General features: G+C 45.4%; 1 protein-coding gene across 2 annotated transcripts; it reads left to right on the forward strand.

The window, feature by feature from the left end:
- Positions 1-107: 107 nt before the first annotated feature.
- On the forward strand, positions 108-12627 carry LOC133546540 (zinc finger protein 391-like). Of its 2 annotated transcripts, XM_061892306.1 has the most exons (3): positions 108-524; positions 1575-1841; positions 10732-12627. In XM_061892306.1, exons 1-3 carry the CDS (start codon positions 422-424, stop codon positions 12105-12107), a joined length of 1746 nt encoding a protein of 581 aa, XP_061748290.1. In that variant the 5' UTR covers positions 108-421; the 3' UTR covers positions 12108-12627. The 2 variants fall into 2 exon arrangements, with proteins under 2 accessions (XP_061748290.1, XP_061748293.1); XM_061892309.1 differs by lacking the exon at positions 1575-1841.
- The last annotated feature ends 5229 nt before the right edge of the window (positions 12628-17856 follow it).

A 17856-nucleotide genomic window follows, 5' to 3' on the forward strand; every position in this document is an offset into this window, starting at 1 on the left:
TAAACCGGGGGTGGAAAGCTGGTTGTACTTATTCCTCTCGCGAGATTTGGAAAAGAGCTGGTTACTTGTTTCTCTCGCGAGATCTGACAACACTGCGCGCGAACCAATCACGGCGAGGACAAAGCAAGATGGCGTCTGACGGTGAAGACGTTATTGCAGTCGTCACAGTTCAGTGTTCTTAATCTGTGCCTCCATGTACACATATATGTCCTTTATTAGACTCTTGTAAATAGGGTAAACATCGTTAATAACTGTTTGCATCCGGTTATATTAGTCTGAGCGCACTTTGATGCTTCTCGAGCTAGCTTAGCTTGCTAGTTAGCTTAGCTTGTTAGCTGCTAACAAAGAGAGGCGGAAGTGATCAAAACACATCACTAAGTAGAGATCAAGTGTGAGTGTAAAGTGTTGTGATTGTGTGAAAATGTGCCAAAGAACCACAGCAGAGTACGAGGAGGAACTTTGTCCAACAAAAGAGGAGAAGGAGCGACAACATGAAAAACATCAAGTTGTGTTACACAGAACAGGTTTGTTTACTTCTTACTCTCACATCTTTACTAACTTTATATTTCATCATTAACACTATTCCTAAATAGATTGTCTGTAGGAAGATTAATTGTTATGTGAGGATGATGCACTAATTGTTTTATGTTGTTCATAAAAACGAGACAGTTTCAGACACACAATATTCATGAGAGGTTGATGTTTGTAACAATGTGTATCAACATGTTTACACAAAACTCACACAGTCACCGGGGGAATATTCCAGAGAGCAGGTTAAGTGCAAAGTCCTGAGTATGTAAAGCTTAAGAGTTTTACCTCCAAAAATAAGAAAGGTAAGACAAAGTCAGAGTCAGTTACCATGGTGACTGACGCTGTAAACCTAGCCTGCTAGCTGGCAGGTTTGACAAGTTATATATGTGTGTCAAAGCTATTATTTCCTTCATATTGGTGCAGCCATTAACCTACTACAACACCTACTACATCCACCTACTCAGTGTTCTAGTGGTTAGAGTGTCTGCCCTGAGATGGGTAGGTTGTGATTTCAAACCCCAACTGAGTCATACCAAAGACTATAAAAATTGGACCCATTACTTTCCTGCTTGGGACTCAGCATCAAGGGTTGGAATTGGGTTTGGAATTGGGGGTTAAATCCCCATAAAACAGATTCCTGGGCGCGGCCACCGCTGCTGCTCACTGCTCACTTCACCTCCCAAGGGTTGATCAAGGGTAATGGGCCAAATGCAGAGAATAATCTCCCCACACCTAGTGTGTGTGTGACAATCATTGGTACTTTAACTTTTTAACGTGGCTGTGATTGTGGAAAAACCAAGCCTGATCTAAAGATGACATCTTGATCTCATACCATCTCAGACTAATTGACCGTTCATTATTAAGTGAAGTGTCTTATAGTTGCTTAAATTTGTTTTTAACCAAGCAACACTATGTTTTATCCAGTTACTCGATTAATCGAAAACGTTCCCAGTGGAACACTTGATTAATAACATTTTCAATAGCCACAGCACATTATTTCATAGCATGTAGGAGTTAAAATGTGATTTGTTTGTGTCCTGTAGACATCCATCAGCTGATTGGACACCAAGAAGAATGTCTCCCTCATCTGCAGGGGGACAGTTTCACTTTAGAGTATCCACATTCCTCACATTTTAAAGGGGACAAGGAGTATCCACAGCCCCCCTATTTTAAAGCGGAAGAGAGGGGAGATTTTCCTGTAGGGCAGGAGGAGGCTGATGTCAGCAAGTTTCCACTGACTGTTGTCTCTGTGAAGACTGAAGAGCATGAAGACAAACCACCTGAGTCCTCACAGCTTCATCACAGTCCAAGTAAGCACAACATCCACATATCATCTAATACAATGTTTGTGACACATGTTCATCCGGGGGACACATTTATCACTAAAGATGGAGATATATTTGCTTTTTAACACCACCATTTAAAAATGAATGCTCATCAATCATCAACAGTGTAATTGCTGGGGTGTAACCATGTGACCTAGAGGCCGTCCTCCTTACCTCACGTGGTCAAATGAAGGCAAACATTCAATATGGCTACTGTTTATTTACCTTTAGCAGCACATATGTCAGCACATTTCAAAGGTTTAGTAGTGAAGATTGGGGATGTATTTGTGTATACGTGTATTTGTATTGAACCGTTTCGGTATGGGGGTTTCGGTTCGGTTCGGATGTGTAACGAATGAGTTTCCACACGAACATATTAATCTAAAGTCTTAACAAGCTGCGCCGCTTCGTTCTGCCTGTTTCCATCAGTACTCTACACAGCACCCAGCATTGTCCCACCCACACAACCATCTGATTGGTTACAGACAGAGCAGTAACAGCCAATCAGCAGTGTGTATTCACAGTGCAAGGAGTCAGTGCTCCACCGTCGTCATGAGCAGGTAGGTGTTTAGCAGGTAAGCATCAGCCAGCGGACTCCCCCCAAATTATAGTAAACACCTCCCAGTCAACTACAAACCCCGTTTCCATATGAGTTGGGAAATTGTGTTAGATGTAAATATAAACGGAATACAATGATTTGCAAATCATTTTCAAGCCATATTCAGTTGAATATGCTACAAAGACAACATATTTGATGTTCAAACTGATAAACCTTTTTTTTTTTTTTTTTTGCAAATCATTAACTTTAGAATTTGATGCCAGCAACATGTGACAAAGAAGCAAAGAAGTTGGGAACGGTGGCAATAAATACTGATAAAGTTGAGGAATGCTCATCAAACACTTATGTGGAACATCCCACAGGTGGGTGCCATGGTTGGGTATAAAAGCAGCTTCCATGAAATGCTAAGTAATTCACAAACAACAATGGGCTGAGGGTCACCAATTTGTATGCATATTGTCGAACAGTTTTAGAACAACATTTCTCAACGACCTATTGCAAGGAATTTAGGGATTTTGCCATCTACGGTCCGTAAAATCATCAAAAAGTTTAGAGAATCTGGAGAAATCACTGCACGTAAGCGATGATATTACGGACTTTTGACCCCTCAGGCGTTACTGCATCAAAAAGCGACATCAGTGTGTAAAGGATATCACCACATGGGCTCAGGAATACTTCATAAAACCACTGTCAGTAACTACATTTCAAATTATATGTTGTGATCCGGCTTCCGGATCACACATCTCTAGCATGTTTGTCTTTTTTGTATTGTCCTACTATGTTTTGATCATGTTTTGGACTCTACCGATCCCGTTTGTTAGCGCACTTCCTTGTTTTGTATTGTCACCATGGCAACCTAAGTATGCCTCCTGCACGGACTCATTACGCACACCTGTTTTGAATTATTTGTGTTGTATTTAAGACCACCTGCTACCTTAGTTCCTCCTGGCTGTTTTGTTTGCTACTTGCAACACGCACGTTGGTTCTTATTTTTGTAATCACTATTGCTAAGTCTCGCCTTAGCTTTGCGTGCGCTCTGCACCTCTATTCCTGTACTCTGCTCTCGTTGCTAATTATTAGCATAGCTCTCCGTGCATTCGGCACGCCTTTTCTTTGCATTTTGTACCAGTATTATTTTTGTTTTTGTATTAAATCTAATCTTACCTGCAACTCCTGCCTGTCCTGGTCCTCTTGCATCCCTGGGGTAGCAACACGCATCCATTATGCCTCGCCATCGTGTCAGAAAACAGCCAGCACAACGCCGCCTCGCAGTGGACCACCAAAAGTCTTCCCTTCGCCAAGCCGCGAAGACTTTTTCCCCGGACAGCAGCGCGCAGACAACAGCCCAGTACTCTTCCCTGAGGTTTGGAAGTTTTGTTTTTTCTCCATATTCCAACCACTCTTCCGACTGGGCTGTAAGGCCAGGGCATACCTCCGGCCCACCGGTCCATCACGGTGACGTCATTTCGTCAACGCCCCCTGGTGGCTCAATACCACCCCCTGTCGATGATATTTTTTCTGAGGATTTTTATATTGTTGAGTCTTATTCTCAACCTGTTTCAAATATTGACTATGATTTTTTGGACTCTATAGACACAACTAAGTTCTATACAGATGTTATTTCTAGATGCAAACTAAGGCAACATGAGCTACCTACTTTTCTTCCTCCACCTGTGTTTCCCCCGGTCAAGCCACTAAGGCCACCTAGACCTCCTCCACCGACTTTTCGACTCGCTAGTCCACTACCTCCAGTGCGCCCTCCACCACCGGTGTTCAAGCCTAGTCCCAGTCCTGGTCCGACTTCTGGCCAACATTGTAGATCAACTCGTAGACTGAGTCGTAGTCCGAGTCCTAGCCCAAGTCCTTGCTCAAGTCATTCTCTTAATGGTAGTCCAAGTCCCGGTCCCAGTTACGTACCTTCGTGTAGTCTTGATCGTAGTCCGTGTCCTAATTCCCCTCGTGGTCTTAGTCCTCACAGTAACCCTAGTCCTTGCCCAAATTCTTGTCCGAGCCCCAGTGTCACTGTAAGTCCTAGTCTTTGTCCAAGTCCTTGCCCGAGCACCAGTATGATTGTAAGTCCCAGTCCTTGCCCTAGGTTGACCTCAAGTCCTAGTTCCTGCCCAAGCCCTGGTTCGACTGTAAGTCCTGGTCCTTGCCCAAGTCCTTATAAAAGCACTAGTTTGATTGTAAGTACTGGTCCTCACACAAGTCCTTGCCCAAGTCCTAGTGTTAGTCTAAATCCTCATAGTAGTCCTAGTCCTCCTCTCTGCCAGTCTCTTAGTGCTCCTCGGCTGACGCCGACACCTGCTCCTCGGCTGACGCCGACACCTGCTCCTCGGCTGACGCCGACTCCTGCTCCTCGGCTGACGCCGACTCCTGCTCCTCGGCTGAAGCCGACACCTGCTCCTCGGCTGAAGCCGACACCTGCTCCTCGGCTGAAGCCGACACCTGCTCCTCGGCTGAAGCCGACACCTGCTCCTCGGCTGAAGCCGACACCTGCTCCTCGGCTGAAGCCGACACCAGCTCCCAGTCTGGTTCTCACACCAGCTCCCAGTCTGGTTCTCACACCAGCTCCCAGTCTGGTTCTCACACCAGCTCCCAGTCTGGTTCTCACACCAGCTCCCAGTCTGGTTCTCACACCAGCTCCCAGTCTGGTTCTCACACCAGCTCCCAGTCTGGTTCTCACACCAGCTCCCAGTCTGGTTCTCACACCAGCACAAACTCCAAGGCTGGAGCCCACTCCGGTACCAGCACCACGACAGGTACCGGTGCCAGCTCCGTGCCGCCAAGCACCGGTGCCAGCTCCGTGCCGCCAAGCACCGCCGACGACGGGGCTGGAGCCCACACCAGCGTCGACGACGGGGCTGGAGCCCACACCAGCGTCGACGACGGGGCTGGAGCCCACACCAGCGTCGACGACGGGGCTGGAGCCCACACCAGCACCACCGACGACTCCTGCGGCTCCCAGGCCGCCTCCGACGACTCCTGCGGCTCCCAGGCCGCCTCCGACGACTCCTGCGGCTCCCAGGCCGCCTCCGACGACTCCTGCGGCTCCCAGGCCGCCTCCGACGACTCCTGCGGCTCCCAGGCCGCCTCCGACGACTCCTGCGGCTGCAGCACCCGCATCATCCTCGCCAGCTGCACTCGGGCCTGCTTTGGCTGCAGTCCCCGCACCCTCGTCTGCTGCTTCCAAGCCTGCTGGGATTTCGGTGCTGAGGCGTCGTCCACCACGTCGACCACGGGCGTGGCCTCTGCGAGGTCATCCTCCTCGCCAGATACTCCCTCCTCCATGTCGGCCACGGATGTGGCCGTGCCCGGGTCGTCCGCCTCGCCGGGCACCTCATCCTGCGAGGCGGCCACTAATGTGGCCTTTTCGAGGTCGCCCGCCAAAACTTTTTCGGCAGCAGCGTTCCACCCGCCGCCGCCACATGATGTGTCCTCGGTGGATTCGGGGACATGCGATCTGGCGACCCTCCACCGTGGACTCCTTCCGCCCTCCCTTCGTTTGTGAACTTTCTGGTTTTGGGAGGGGGTTCTCTTTATTGCAGTTTTTTGGGGGCATCTGGGATCTGCCCCTTAAGGGGGGGGTAATGTTGTGATCCGGCTTCCGGATCACACATCTCTAGCATGTTTGTCTTTTTTGTATTGTCCTACTATGTTTTGATCATGTTTTGGACTCTACCGATCCCGTTTGTTAGCGCACTTCCTTGTTTTGTATTGTCACCATGGCAACCTAAGTATGCCTCCTGCACGGACTCATTACGCACACCTGTTTTGAATTATTTGTGTTGTATTTAAGACCACCTGCTACCTTAGTTCCTCCTGGCTGTTTTGTTTGCTACTTGCAACACGCACGTTGGTTCTTATTTTTGTAATCACTATTGCTAAGTCTCGCCTTAGCTTTGCGTGCGCTCTGCACCTCTATTCCTGTACTCTGCTCTCGTTGCTAATTATTAGCATAGCTCTCCGTGCATTCGGCACGCCTTTTCTTTGCATTTTGTACCAGTATTATTTTTGTTTTTGTATTAAATCTAATCTTACCTGCAACTCCTGCCTGTCCTGGTCCTCTTGCATCCCTGGGGTAGCAACACGCATCCATTATGCCTCGCCATCGTGTCATTATATTTGGAAACAGAGGACGTGGTGTCCTCCAGAGCAAAGAGGAAAATAACCATTCGGATTGTTGTAGGCGCAAAGTTGAAAAGCCAGCATCTGTGATAGTATGGGGGTGTATTAGTGCCCAAGGCATGGGTAACTTACACATCTGTGAAGGCACCATTAATGCTGAAAGGTCCATACAGGTTTTGGAGCACCATATGTTGTCATCCAAACAACGTTATCAAGGACGCTCCTGGTTATTTCAGCAAGACAAGTGTTACAACAGTGTGGCTTCGTAAAAAAAGAGTGCGGGTACTTTCCTAGCTTGCCTGCAGTCCAGACCTGTCTCCCATGGAAAATGTGTGGCGCATTATGAAGCGTAAAATACGACAGTGGAGACCCCGGACTGTTGAACGACTGAAGCTCTCCATAAAACAAGAATGGTAAAAAATGATCCACTTTCAAAGCTTCAAAAATTAGTTTCCTCAGTTCCCAAATGTTTATTGAGTGTTGTTAAAAGAAAAGGTGATGTAACACAGTGGTGAACATGCCCTTTCCCAACTACTTTGGCACGTGTTGCAGCCATGGTATTCTAAGTTAATTATTATTTGTAAAAAAAATAAAGTTTATGACTTTGAACATCAAATATCTTGTCTTTGTAGTGCATTCAATTGAATATGGGTTGAAAAGGATTTGCAAATCATTGTATTCCGTTTATATTTACATCTAACACAATTTCCCAACTCATATGGAAACAAGGTTTGTACTAGTAACATCACTATGAGCCCGTTGACGTTCTAGAAACAAACAGCAGCTCAGCTCGCTTGCAGTCCTGGCTTGAGGTGAAGGCTAATTAGCTTTTAACATTAGCGCATTTTGCTGTGTGTGTTACAAACAGCAAAGCCCTGCCCGTCTGTTATTTCACTTTTCCTTTTTATGTGTTAATTGAGCTGTTTTGAAGCATCAAACAAGGACATTATGTTAAATGAAGAGTTTCTGTCTCTGATCGTTGTTATAATAATGAGTTTTAGGTATTTCAAAGATGGCGCTAGTATGTGCTTTGGCCTGCTGTGTCTCGCTGTCAGCTCTGTTCGTTTTTGTGTTGTTTGCGTCTATTTTCGTCTCTGTCAGCTCACTGCTTGTGTATGACGAAGAAGGCCCAGCAAAGGATGTACTTCCTGCGGCAGCTGAGGAAACTTAAGGTGCCGACCAAGATGCTGGTGCAGTTTTATTCAGCCATCATCGAGTCCATCCTCACCTCCTCCATCACTGTGTGGTTCCCCGGCGCCACAGTCCAGGACAAGCATCGACTGCAGCGCATCGTATGTGCTGCTGAGAAGGTGATTGGCTGCAAGCTCCCATCCCTCCAGGACCAGGAGGCGTGTGGGTCAGATCACAGCTGACTCTTCTCACCGTCCCAGTCAGCTTTTTCACCTGCATGGATTCCTGCCTTCCTTTCCCGCCCCCTGGTTCCTCTCCCCCAGCGGCAGTGTCTCCGGCGCCGTGGTAAACGTGGCGGCCAGCTGGTGAAATTTAGGGCACTCCTGGCCCGGCTTCCCATGGCTTCCCGAAGGAGGAATGGTGCGGTATCCGGTCTCCTCCTGCACCCATGCTCGCTGGATCCCATCAGTTCCTGGCTTGTTCCTATATCGTTGGTTTGGAGGATGAGACTTGCCGCCGTTGCTCCTGCTGTCCCCGCCCCCGGAGGCGCGGGGTGGATTCCCGCCACCTGCGGGCTGTCTGTCGGGCCCCACCTGGAATAGCTGCGGCCTTGGACGTGGTGGCCCCTGCCAGGTTCAGTCTTGTGAACGCAAAATCTTTGACAAACAAAACGATTATCTTGAACTTCCCGCAGACTTGACCAATTCTGTGTGACGGAAACATGGCTGAGAGCCGGTGAGTCCGCCCCTCTTAATGAACTTCTGCTTCCAGAGTGTTCTTACGTTTATTCTCCGCGGTCGTCTGGTCGAAAAGGAGGAGGATTAGCAGTGGTTTTTAAAAATGAATTTAAATGCCGTCTGATACGCCTGCAATCCTCCTTTTCAAGCTTGGAACTGAGCAAGTTTGAACTGGGTCTTTCTGATGTCGTCCTGTGTGCCGTCGTCCATCGACCACCCAAGTACCCCAAAGACTTTATAACTGACTTTTCTGAAATTTGGGCTGAAATCCTGCCTAAATATAATCTTGTCCTTATTGCTGGTGATTTTAATATTCACACCTAAGCCCAGACGAGTCCCTTTCCAGGAGCTTCCTGACTCATTTAACTTTGTACAGTCTGTGTGTGGTTCCACACATGAACGCAGGCATAAACTCCATTTAGTGCTCTCGTATGGTTTGCGACGCTGTGTTCTCTGATCATATGCCGATCCTGTTTGATATTCCCACTCAGTGTCCGTTACATTGTGCGCTCCGCCTCAACGCTCTCGCATGTTTAATTCTTGGTCTCCTGCTCTGTTTTCTCTTCCATTTTTTAGAATCTTTGTGATGATAATTCTGCAGCCTCTGTGTGTCTGAATACTGAAGAGTTGGTTTCTGGGTTCAACTCTATTTGTTTACAAACATTGGATACTATCCCTCCTTTCAAGTTCCGCCGCGCCAAACCCACACCTGAGCCCTGGTTGAATGACGTCACTCGTGCGGCCAGGCGCGAATGTAGGAGAGCAGAGAGAACAATGGAAAAAAGACAGGCTGCATGTGTCCTTTGCCATTTTTAAAGAGAGCATGTTATCTGAGATTATAGCTTCTAACTGTAACAACCCCAGAGTTCTGTTCAAGACCATTAGCATTGTCATTGATGCTCCCAAATCTGTTGGTTTTGATGCTTCTTCAGAATTCTGTGAAAATTCTGTCCACTTTTTCACTGACTAAATTGTATCAACTAGAGCCAGTTTATTTCAGCTTTCCTAGGACCTTTCTATTCCTCTGCACTTTTCTTCTGTTTTCCATCAGTTTGAGCCGGTGTCCTTTTCCTTTCTAAAGGACACGGTTAGTCATATGAAGCCCTCTGGTTCTCCTGCAGATGCCCTCCCACCTCGCGTGTTTAAGGAGGTACTTGCTACTATTGGATCAAGCGTCCTTAACATTATCAATAGTAGCCTCTCTTCTGGAATAGTACCAGCAGAGTTTAGAGGATGGAAGAGGGGTTAGTGCGTCTGCCTCACAATATGAAGGCCCTGAGTAGTCAGGGTTCAATCCCGGGCTCGGGATCTTTTTGTGTGGAGTTTGCATGTCCTCCCCGTGAATGTGTGGGTTCCCTCCGGGTACTCCGGCTTCCTCCTACTTCCAAAGAAATGCACCTGGGGATAGGTTGATTGGCAACACTAAATTGGCCCTAGTGTGTGAATGTGAGTGTGAATGTTGTCTGTTTATCAGTGTTGGCCCTGTGATTTTATGTTGTTTAGTCCAAGTCGCTCTCCCTCCCCTCGGCACTTATAACTACTGTACGTAGGGATTTATCTCGACTCGTCTTGACGACTGCAACGCCCTGTATGTAGGCATTAGCCAGGCCTCCCTCGCCTGCCTGCAGCTCGTGCAGAACTCTGCTGCTCGTCTGCTAACACAGACCCACAGGCGTGAGCACATCACCCCCATACTAGCGTCCCTTCACTGGCTCCCTGGGCTCTACCGAATCAATTAGTAGAACTACTATTTGTTTTCAAATGTCTAAACAACATCGCTCCAACATACATCTCCGACCTCCTTCGGCCTTGCTGAACACGCCCCCCCACCCCCTCCTGATCCCTTAGATCATGGGGGGGGGGGGGGGGGGGGGGCAGTAACGTCAGCTGCTGTTGACGGTCCCTGACACAAGGCTGAAGCTAAGCGGTGACAGAGCTTTCGCCGCTGCTACTCGCAAGCTCTGGAACAACTTAACTTTGAGTGTTAGACAGGCCTCCTCTCTTCCTGTTTTTAAATCACTCTTAAAAACACACTTTTATTCCATGGCCTTTAACATTCTGTGATCTCCATTTTGCTATGGCAGCCCATTATGCACCTGCTGTGAACCTGTTTCTATGTTTTATTTATTTATTTATTATCTATCGTGCTTTGTTTGTGTTGTGGTGTGTTTGCTAGTTTCCCTTGTGTTATCTTTTAACCTGCCTATTGTACAGCATTTTGTGGTAAATATTAAATGTGCTTTATAAGTAAAGTTGATTTGGTTTGATTTGAGCAAAGCTGGACTTTTCTAAAGAATGTTTGTTTTCTCCTGTCCCGCAGACGTTGAAGAAGAACCTCTACCCCATGAGCAGGAGAAGGAACCACAGTCCCCCAACATACGCGAGAAAGAAGAGGTACCACATTCCCAGCACAGCAAAGAGGGAGGAGAGGAGCCACATCCCCCCCACATTAAAGAGGAAGGCAAGACGCCACAGACCCATAATGTTAAACTGACCCTTCACATTAAAGGGCAAGCGGAGGACCCACTGATCTTACACATCAAAAATGAAGAGGTGGACCCACTGACCCCTCACTTTAAGGAGCAAGAGAACCTGCTGACCGCTCACATTAAAAAGGAAGAGGAGGACCCACTGACCCCCTACTTTAAAGAGGAAGAGGAGGACCAAGAGGCGCCGCACATTAAAGAGGAAGAGGAGGACCAAGAGGTGCCGCACATTAAAGAGGAAGAGGAGGACCAAGAGCCGCCGCACATTAAAGAGGAAGAGGAGGAAGAGGGCATCAGTCAGCCTAAATGGTTGGAGGAGTTCCCAGTGACTGGTGTCCCTGTGAAGAGTGAAGATGATGAGGTGAAAGGTGAAAGTGAGGAGAGGGGAGGGGGGGAGCCTCCAAGCAGCAGCTCAACACAACACATGACAACAGAAGCTGATGGAGACCACTGTGGAGGATCACAAGCAGACAAGCTCTTAGCTCCACTATCAGATAGTGAGGACACAACGTCACACTCTCCTGACACTGATGATGAAGACTCTAAAGATGATAAGACATGTCACACTGACAACACTCACTTCACATGTTCTCACTGTCACAAAACCTTTAAATACCATTGTCGTCTGAAAAGACACATGAGAACACACACTGGAGAAAAACCTTTCTCTTGTTCAATCTGTAGTAAAGGTTATGCACAAAGTCAGAATTTGAAAAGACACATGAAAACACACACTGGAGAAAACCTTTTTACCTGTTCAATATGTGGTAAAGGTTTTACAGAAAGTCAACATTTGAAAGTACACATGAGAACACACACTGGTGAAAAACCTTTTTCATGTTCAACCTGTGGTAAAGGTTTTACAGAAAGTCAGAAATTGAAAGTACACATGAGAACACACACTGGTGAAAAGCCTTTTTTCTGTTCAACCTGTGGTAAAGGTTTTGCACAAAGTCAGGATGTGAAAAGACACATGAGAACACACACTGGTGAAAAAGCTTTTTCCTGTTCGATCTGTGGTAAAGGTTTTACAAGAAGTACAGATGTGAAAAGACACATGAAAACACACACTGGTAAAAAATCACATTCCTGTTCAATCTGCAACAGAATCTTTTGTCGACGACCAAACCTTGTAGCACACATGAGAAGACACCCAGGAGAGAAAGTGTTGAGTTGCAGTGTGTGTGGTGAAAGATTGTCTTCTAAGTAGCAGTGTAAGAAACACAAGTGTGCTGGTGAGAACAGCAGCAGCAAATGAAACTGCAGGATTTGAAATAAACTGTCCAGACTTTCATTTTGACTTTCTAACAACATCAGCACATATAACATGTGTGACATTGTTGTTTGTCTAACAATCTGTTTAATATGATCTTTACATTTATAGATTACATAGTTTGAAATATAAAATTATTACTTATTTGTACTTGTAATTGTTAATAATCCAATAGATTATCACCTTTATATGATATACATATGTACTGGTTCACATCTGAAACATCTTCTGGACCACTTCAGGAAGCATATTATTATTTACTTTATACATCATTTAAACAGTTGTCTTTTATACAATTTTAAAATGTGTGATTTTATGAATCATTTGTTGGGAATCTGTAATCCATTTTATTATTATCTTTATTACTCTCTTTTGTATTATGATAATTGTGTTGTGATTATTTTAAATGTATGTCCCCAGACCTTTATGCAATAAAAAGTGAGAGAAAATGTCTGAATTGTTTGTGGAAGGATGGTTTTGTTTTTCAAACATACATTTGTGAATTAAAAACATCCATCCATCCATTTTCTACCACTTTTCGCTTTGGGGTCACGGGGGGCGCTGGTGCCTATCTCAGCTACAATCAGGCGGAAGGCAGTGTACAACCTGGATAAGTCGCCACCTCATCGCAGGGCCAACACAGATAGACAACATTCACACTCACATTCACACACTAGGGACCATTTAGTGTTGCCAATCAACCTATCCCCAGGTGCATGTCTTTGGAGGTGGGAGGGGCCTATCCCCAGGTGCATGTCTTTGGCGGTGGGCGGAAGCCGGAGTACCCGGAGGGAACCCATGCAGTCACGGGGAGAACATGCAAACTCCACACAGAAAGATCCCTTATTGTGTTTTAGACTTTTTTTTTTTTTTTCTTTTTCAACATCCCCAAAACAATATTAATATCAATCAAAGTTTGGAATGTCAGGGAAAAGCCGATATTGTACATCGTCTCACAGGGATTTCATTCATTCATTTCATTCATAAAATATAGTGTTTATTTTGTTTCCCTATCACAGAACGAACAAGTGTTGTCTTCAATTGCAAAACAACATCTTAAAAATTATTTAAAGTTATCAATCCGGGGCTTTTTTTCTTAAATTAACCCTTTGGCGTTTGGAAGAATGGAAACTTTCAAATTATGGGTATTTTCTATTTTTTTTTGTTCCAGAGAAAATACAGTAAAGAAGAAATAGTAAAGAAGTAAAAAAAAAAAGATTTACAGGAATTACAATATTTTGAACAAAAGCCTTTATAATTGTTTAAAATATTGTGTCTGTTTGCAGGTCGTACTTAATGAAACATTCAAGTAATAAAATAGTTTTATCATTCAATAAGTGCATCAGCGACCAAATGCCTTTTTCAAACCATTGCTGTACAAAGATGGATTTGTTTCTCATTTTAATATAAGAACAATTCCACAGTGGAGTATTGTGTGTGATGAAGTTGTGTTTGTAAATTAGTTTCCAGTACAACAACACTTGCTGGTAGGGATGGGTACTGTTCACTTCTAATTCCATGTTTTATGTGTTATATATGTCAATATATTGTGTGTTTGTATTTTGCCAACATGGTAGAATCACATGATAGGCAGGTTGTATCATGTTTTTCTGTCAGAAGAGCAAGGTTTTGTTTGGACGAGCAATATGTAGCTGTATTGACAAGTATGGCAAGTTCCTGTAAGCGTTGTAAGAAAAGCAAAAGGGTGCATTGCCAAAGGCGTAAAGCACATGGTATTCCCGCTCACTCTCCCATCCAAATACTAACCAGGCCTGACCGGGCTTACATTCTCAGAGCTGACCAGATCCGGCATGCTCAGTGTAGTCTGGCCGTAAACTGAGCAAATAACCTCAACATCAGATTTTTAAATGTGACAAGCTGCTTGACAGGACCTTTCTGCAATGAGCAAGGTGCTCTTTTTCTCAGCCTCTCCAACTCTTTGGACGTTTACGCCACTGCTAGCACTGAAGTGCCTTGATGGCACGTGGGTCACTGTTGGTGATACTGCAAACCTTGCTATCAATCTCAAAGCCGGTCAAAAGTAAACAAACATGTATGAGTTGAAAGTGAGAGTAGTAAAGCGGGGCTCAGTGTGACGTGAGGGTGCATCCAACACACTTACAGTCCAAAATAAACAAACATGTATGAGTTGAAAGTGAGAGTAGTAAAGCGGGGCTCAGTGTGACGTGAGGGTGCATCCAACACACTTACAGTCCAAAGTAAACAAACATGTATGAGTTGAAAGTGAGAGTAGTAAAGCGGGGCTCAGTGTGACGTGAGGGTGCATCCAACACACTTACAGTCCAAAGTAAACAAACATGTATGAGTTGAAAGTGAGAGTAGTAAAGCGGGGCTCAGTGTGACGTGAGGGTGCATCCAACACACTTACAGTCCAAAATAAACAAACATGTATGAGTTGAAAGTGAGAGTAGTAAAGCGGGGCTCAGTGTGACGTGAGGGTGCATCCAACACACTTACAGTCCAAAGTAAACAAACATGTATGAGTTGAAAGTGAGAGTAGTAAAGCTGGGCTCAGTGTGACGTGAGGGTGCATCCAACACACTTACAGTCCAAAGTAAACAAACATGTATGAGTTGAAAGTGAGAGTAGTAAAGCTGGGCTCAGTGTGACGTGAGGGTGCATCCAACACACTTACAGTCCAAAGTAAACAAACATGTATGAGTTGAGAGTGAGAGTAGTAAAGCGGGGCTCAGTGTGACGTGAGGGTGCATCCAACACACTTACAGTCCAAAGTAAACAAACATGTATGAGTTGAAAGTGAGAGTAGTAAAGCGGGGCTCAGTGTGACGTGAGGGTGCATCCAACACACTTACAGTCCAAAGTAAACAAACATGTATGAGTTGAAAGTGAGAGTAGTAAAGCGGGGCTCAGTGTGACGTGAGGGTGCATCCAACACACTTACAGTCCAAAGTAAACAAACATGTATGAGTTGAAAGTGAGAGTAGTAAAGCGGGGCTCAGTGTGACGTGAGGGTGCATCCAACACACTTACAGTCCAAAGTAAACAAACATGTATGAGTTGAAAGTGAGAGTAGTAAAGCGGGGCTCAGTGTGACGTGAGGGTGCATCCAACACACTTACAGTCCAAAGTAAACAAACATGTATGAGTTGAAAGTGAGAGTAGTAAAGCGGGGCTCAGTGTGACGTGAGGGTGCATCCAACACACTTACAGTCCAAAGTAAACAAACATGTATGAGTTGAAAGTGAGAGTAGTAAAGCGGGGCTCAGTGTGACGTGAGGGTGCATCCAACACACTTACAGTCCAAAATAAACAAACATGTATGAGTTGAAAGTGAGAGTAGTAAAGCGGGGCTCAGTGTGACGTGAGGGTGCATCCAACACACTTACAGTCCAAAGTAAACAAACATGTATGAGTTGAAAGTGAGAGTAGTAAAGCGGGGCTCAGTGTGACGTGAGGGTGCATCCAACACACTTACAGTCCAAAGTAAACAAACATGTATGAGTTGAAAGTGAGAGTAGTAAAGCGGGGCTCAGTGTGACGTGAGGGTGCATCCAACACACTTACAGTCCAAAATAAACAAACATGTATGAGTTGAAAGTGAGAGTAGTAAAGCGGGGCTCAGTGTGACGTGAGGGTGCATCCAACACACTTACAGTCCAAAGTAAACAAACATGTATGAGTTGAAAGTGAGAGTAGTAAAGCGGGGCTCAGTGTGACGTGAGGGTGCATCCAACACACTTACAGTCCAAAGTAAACAAACATGTATGAGTTGAAAGTGAGAGTAGTAAAGCGGGGCTCAGTGTGACGTGAGGGTGCATCCAACACACTTACAGTCCAAAATAAACAAACATGTATGAGTTGAAAGTGAGAGTAGTAAAGCGGGGCTCAGTGTGACGTGAGGGTGCATCCAACACACTTACAGTCCAAAGTAAACAAACATGTATGAGTTGAAAGTGAGAGTAGTAAAGCGGGGCTCAGTGTGACGTGAGGGTGCATCCAACACACTTACAGTCCAAAGTAAACAAACATGTATGAGTTGAAAGTGAGAGTAGTAAAGCGGGGCTCAGTGTGACGTGAGGGTGCATCCAACACACTTACAGTCCAAAATAAACAAACATGTATGAGTTGAAAGTGAGAGTAGTAAAGCGGGGCTCAGTGTGACGTGAGGGTGCATCCAACACACTTGCAGTCCAAAGTAAACAAACATGTATGAGTTGAAAGTGAGAGTAGTAAAGCGGGGCTCAGTGTGACGTGAGGGTGCATCCAACACACTTACAGTCCAAAGTAAACAAACATGTATGAGTTGAAAGTGAGAGTAGTAAAGCGGGGCTCAGTGTGACGTGAGGGTGCATCCAACACACTTACAGTCCAAAGTAAACAAACATGTATGAGTTGAAAGTGAGAGTAATAAAGCTGGGCTCAGTGTGACGTGAGGGTGCATCCAACACACTTACAGTCCAAAGTAAACAAACATGTATGAGTTGAAAGTGAGAGTAGTAAAGCGGGGCTCAGTGTGACGTGAAGGTGCATCCAACACACTTACAGTCCAAAATAAACAAACATGTATGAGTTGAAAGTGAGAGTAGTAAAGCGGGGCTCAGTGTGACGTGAGGGTGCATCCAACACACTTACAGTCCAAAGTAAACAAACATGTATGAGTTGAAAGTGAGAGTAGTAAAGCGGGGCTCAGTGTGACGTGAGGGTGCATCCAACACACTTACAGTCCAAAGTAAACAAACATGTATGAGTTGAAAGTGAAAGTAGTAAAGCGGGGCTCAGTGTGACGTGAGGGTGCATCCAACACACTTACAGTCCAAAATAAACAAACATGTATGAGTTGAAAGTGAGAGTAGTAAAGCGGGGCTCAGTGTGACGTGAGGGTGCATCCAACACACTTACAGTCCAAAGTAAACAAACATGTATGAGTTGAAAGTGAGAGTAGTAAAGCGGGGCTCAGTGTGACGTGAGGGTGCATCCAACACACTTACAGTCCAAAGTAAACAAACATGTATGAGTTGAAAGTGAGAGTAGTAAAGCGGGGCTCAGTGTGACGTGAGGGTGCATCCAACACACTTACAGTCCAAAGTAAACAAACATGTATGAGTTGAAAGTGAGAGTAGTAAAGCGGGGCTCAGTGTGACGTGGGGGTGCATCCAACACACTTACAGTCCAAAGTAAACAAACATGTATGAGTTGAAAGTGAGAGTAGTAAAGCGGGGCTCAGTGTGACGTGAGGGTGCATCCAACACACTTACAGTCCAAAGTAAACAAACATGTATGAGTTGAAAGTGAGAGTAGTAAAGCGGGGCTCAGTGTGACGTGAGGGTGCATCCAACACACTTACAGTCCAAAGTAAACAAACATGTATGAGTTGAAAGTGAGAGTAGTAAAGCGGGGCTCAGTGTGACGTGAGGGTGCATCCAACACACTTACAGTCCAAAGTAAACAAACATGTATGAGTTGAAAGTGAGAGTAGTAAAGCGGGGCTCAGTGTGACGTGAGGGTGCATCCAACACACTTACAGTCCAAAGTAAACAAACATGTATGAGTTGAAAGTGAGAGTAGTAAAGCGGGGCTCAGTGTGACGTGAGGGTGCATCCAACACACTTACAGTCCAAAATAAACAAACATGTATGAGTTGAAAGTGAGAGTAGTAAAGCGGGGCTCAGTGTGACGTGAGGGTGCATCCAACACACTTACAGTC

The sequence above is a fragment of the Nerophis ophidion genome, unplaced genomic scaffold (genome assembly GCF_033978795.1).
Source record: "Nerophis ophidion isolate RoL-2023_Sa unplaced genomic scaffold, RoL_Noph_v1.0 HiC_scaffold_31, whole genome shotgun sequence".
NCBI lineage: Eukaryota > Metazoa > Chordata > Actinopteri > Syngnathiformes > Syngnathidae > Nerophis > Nerophis ophidion.